General features: G+C 40.5%; 1 protein-coding gene across 1 annotated transcript in view; it reads right to left on the bottom strand.

Moving 5' to 3' along the window:
* Positions 1 to 1,841: 1,841 nt before the first annotated feature.
* LOC118749963 (rab3 GTPase-activating protein catalytic subunit-like) overlaps positions 1,842 to 2,820 on the bottom strand; it is a 173,664-nt gene continuing 172,685 nt past the window's right edge. The window contains exon 4 of the mRNA XM_036484717.1: positions 1,842 to 1,948. Coding sequence (XP_036340610.1) covers positions 1,930 to 1,948 — 19 coding nt within the window. The 3' untranslated portion in view covers positions 1,842 to 1,929. The remainder of the gene's footprint in view (positions 1,949 to 2,820) is intronic.

The raw sequence follows: 2,820 nt of genomic DNA, 5'->3' as shown, positions 1-2,820 counted from the left end.
CTTTTGTAGGGGCGTTTCATTCGGGTGTCCTCAGTAGACAACCGTCCCCTCGTTTGCAGCGGAGTACGAATTTCACGTATCTCGCAACTGCTTCCCACTTTTCTGCACTGGAGATCATTACCCCAACTATGTTGTTCGGAGTTATGTCTCCGTATCTTTCTTCCAACATTCTGCGCGAAATCAGGAAGTGTTCGCAGGAGAAGAATGTGTGGTACACGTTATCTTCGACGTTTCCACAGTAGTGACAGAACGGTGAGTCAACTCTATGAATATATTCTCGGAAGTAACCTTGACCGGTGAGGAATTGCGTCAGGTAGAAATCGTCTTCCCCATGCGATCTGTTCAACCATGTTTGAAGGTCGGCTATCAGGGAGTGCGTCCATCGACCTTTTGTGCCCGCGTTCCAGTTTTGTTGCCACTGCTGGATCAGTTGCTCGCGCGCCCTTGCCGCGGCAGCTGCTCGACCTATCTCGGCACTGAGATTGCAAATCTCTTTTCGCTCGTAAGCAAGTAGCTCAGTTGGCATGACGCCAGATATAACTAGAACCGCGTCCGCAGCCACTGCACGGTATGCAGAAGCAATGCGTAGTGCCCTCTGCGCTGGACCGAAGACATTTGAATCCGGTATTTTTTGACTTTCAATGCGTCAGCCCATATTTCTGCCCCGTACAGGAGCACCGATTGGACCGCTGTCATCAGAAGCTTCCTGCGGCATGGCTTCGGGCCGCCCACGTTCGCCATCAGCCGGCTTAGAGCCACCGTGCTCTGCGCAGCTTTTTCACATACTCCATGGATGTTGATCTATTATTTTTTATTGCCCAAATAATAGACATAAGAACGATTATAAGAAATGTAAACATAACAAAACTGTCAAAGCTAAACTTCAAAATGGGGGGGATTGCCAGATGAATGTACGTAACCAATAGTTATTCAAGACACGAACCATCATATCGGTATAGACACGAATTGACATGGCCACTATGAAATGCCCACACTGACATACGATAAAAGAATCGGTGGTCACATGCCACGAGACTAGAAAAATATATTTCTTTTTGGAATTGGACACGGAGCGAACCACATTCATCAGCCCTCGCAAAAACGGAATTACAACCAAGTAATTAAAGTGGATTAAAAGCTTGTATTAAAAGCTGACGGCATTCGGGGAGTCGATACTCACTCCCCAGTGGAAATTAATAGAGGCAAAAGGTGCCGTCACATTCCTTCTGGCAAATCCCCAGCCATGTTGTTGCGTAGAATAAAGAAGTTGTGAGCATCAAATCGGGACTATTCATCTGACAGCAATTGAGTCACCATAAGCCGGTAATACAAAATCATTACACGTAAGTCAGCCACTTTCTTGCCACCATCCATTGGAAACGAGCTATCCATCGACCGTAAATAAAGATTCCTGTTTGGACCGACAAACCAAGGTCAAGCAAATCATTGGCGCCCAACTAAACGGGTGAAAAAGAATAAGTTTTCGTTGAACATAACCACACTTAAGCCCGGCATAAAATAACCGCATGCTCAGCTGAGGGAAAATAGCAATTTCATCACCGAATCAATTTAATACATCATAAAATTAGATTTACCGAAAAATTAAAATCTTGCAGTCGTTTTTCTCATTTTGTTGGTCACGAAATTTTACGTCAGTGAACCATACATATTCGAGTTTAATAGATTTTTTATAAATTTTCCTTTAGAAATTCCGCTATTATAAATCATCATTGAGATTAAATCAAATAATTATCTTTTGAATTCATAATCACTGTAAATCAATATCGTCCTCAGTCTTCACACGTCATGATTTAATTGATTTTTATTGGAGCTCGTTTTCAATCAAAATTTTTGAGGATATTTTGATTATTTAATTCCGCGGGGGTGAATGGTGATCTATCTGTGATCAGCAGTCATAACCATTCTCGTTCAGTTCAGTTCGCCAATTCTGAAAGCAAGTTAATTGAATTTTTTTAATCAAGTAACACCACACATCGACGGTCAAGATTTTTGAACCGATAATTTTTCATTTCGTCTTTCGGTATAAGTTTAAGCAACGTAACCGATAACACGGTCAATATTAATTGAACCAAACTATTAATTTTTCTTTATTTTTTTTGTAATTTCTTGGGTGTTCATTTCCAATAAAATTTGAAACTCGTATCTCGTTTAACATTCTCAAACTGGTTGAATATTCTCAGTCTGATTTGGTCTTCCGGTAAATTCGGAGGTGGATAGTCTTGATCTTGGTTGCGTACCTTGTTGGCGACAGAAGGGACCGAAGGAGATACAGGTAATACTCCCAAGTATTCAAGGCCTTCGCTGCATCCCGGGAGCAAACAACTTGGTCCATAAAAAGATTCGAGCTAGTGCGTTAAACACCATTCTCAGCCCACGTTCAGTATAATATTAAACAAAATTTTGGACCGAAAATCACATGAGATACACAACCAATTGAGCGTGAATTTTTTGTTAAACTAATTAGATTTAAAGCAATATTCAAATAGTGATCGATTTATGCGGTATTATTTTTGAAAGTGGATATTCAAAACGACATACTCATAGAATAAAATAGTAATAATAATAAATAATAAACTGAAGTAAATACTGTACTGATTTTAAATCGAGTACCATCATCTTAGAACATAGACTTTAATAAAACGGACTTTACGTCTACCGTTGGTGAATGAGGTGTTAACAACTCAAGGTCGTCTTCATCAAATGATACATTATTGTTATCGAACCGCTTGGTTGAAGTGGAAACCCGAGTCGGCTTCACGCCAGGCAGATCTGATCGGAAAATTTCAATCGAAGATTCGT

This window comes from Rhagoletis pomonella, unplaced genomic scaffold, assembly GCF_013731165.1.
Source record: "Rhagoletis pomonella isolate Grant_MI unplaced genomic scaffold, Rhpom_1.0 Rhpom_scaffold_00097, whole genome shotgun sequence".
Classification (NCBI taxonomy): Eukaryota; Metazoa; Arthropoda; class Insecta; order Diptera; family Tephritidae; genus Rhagoletis; species Rhagoletis pomonella.
The sequence above is the reverse complement of the archived record's forward strand: the minus strand, read 5'-3'. Positions and strand labels throughout refer to the sequence as shown.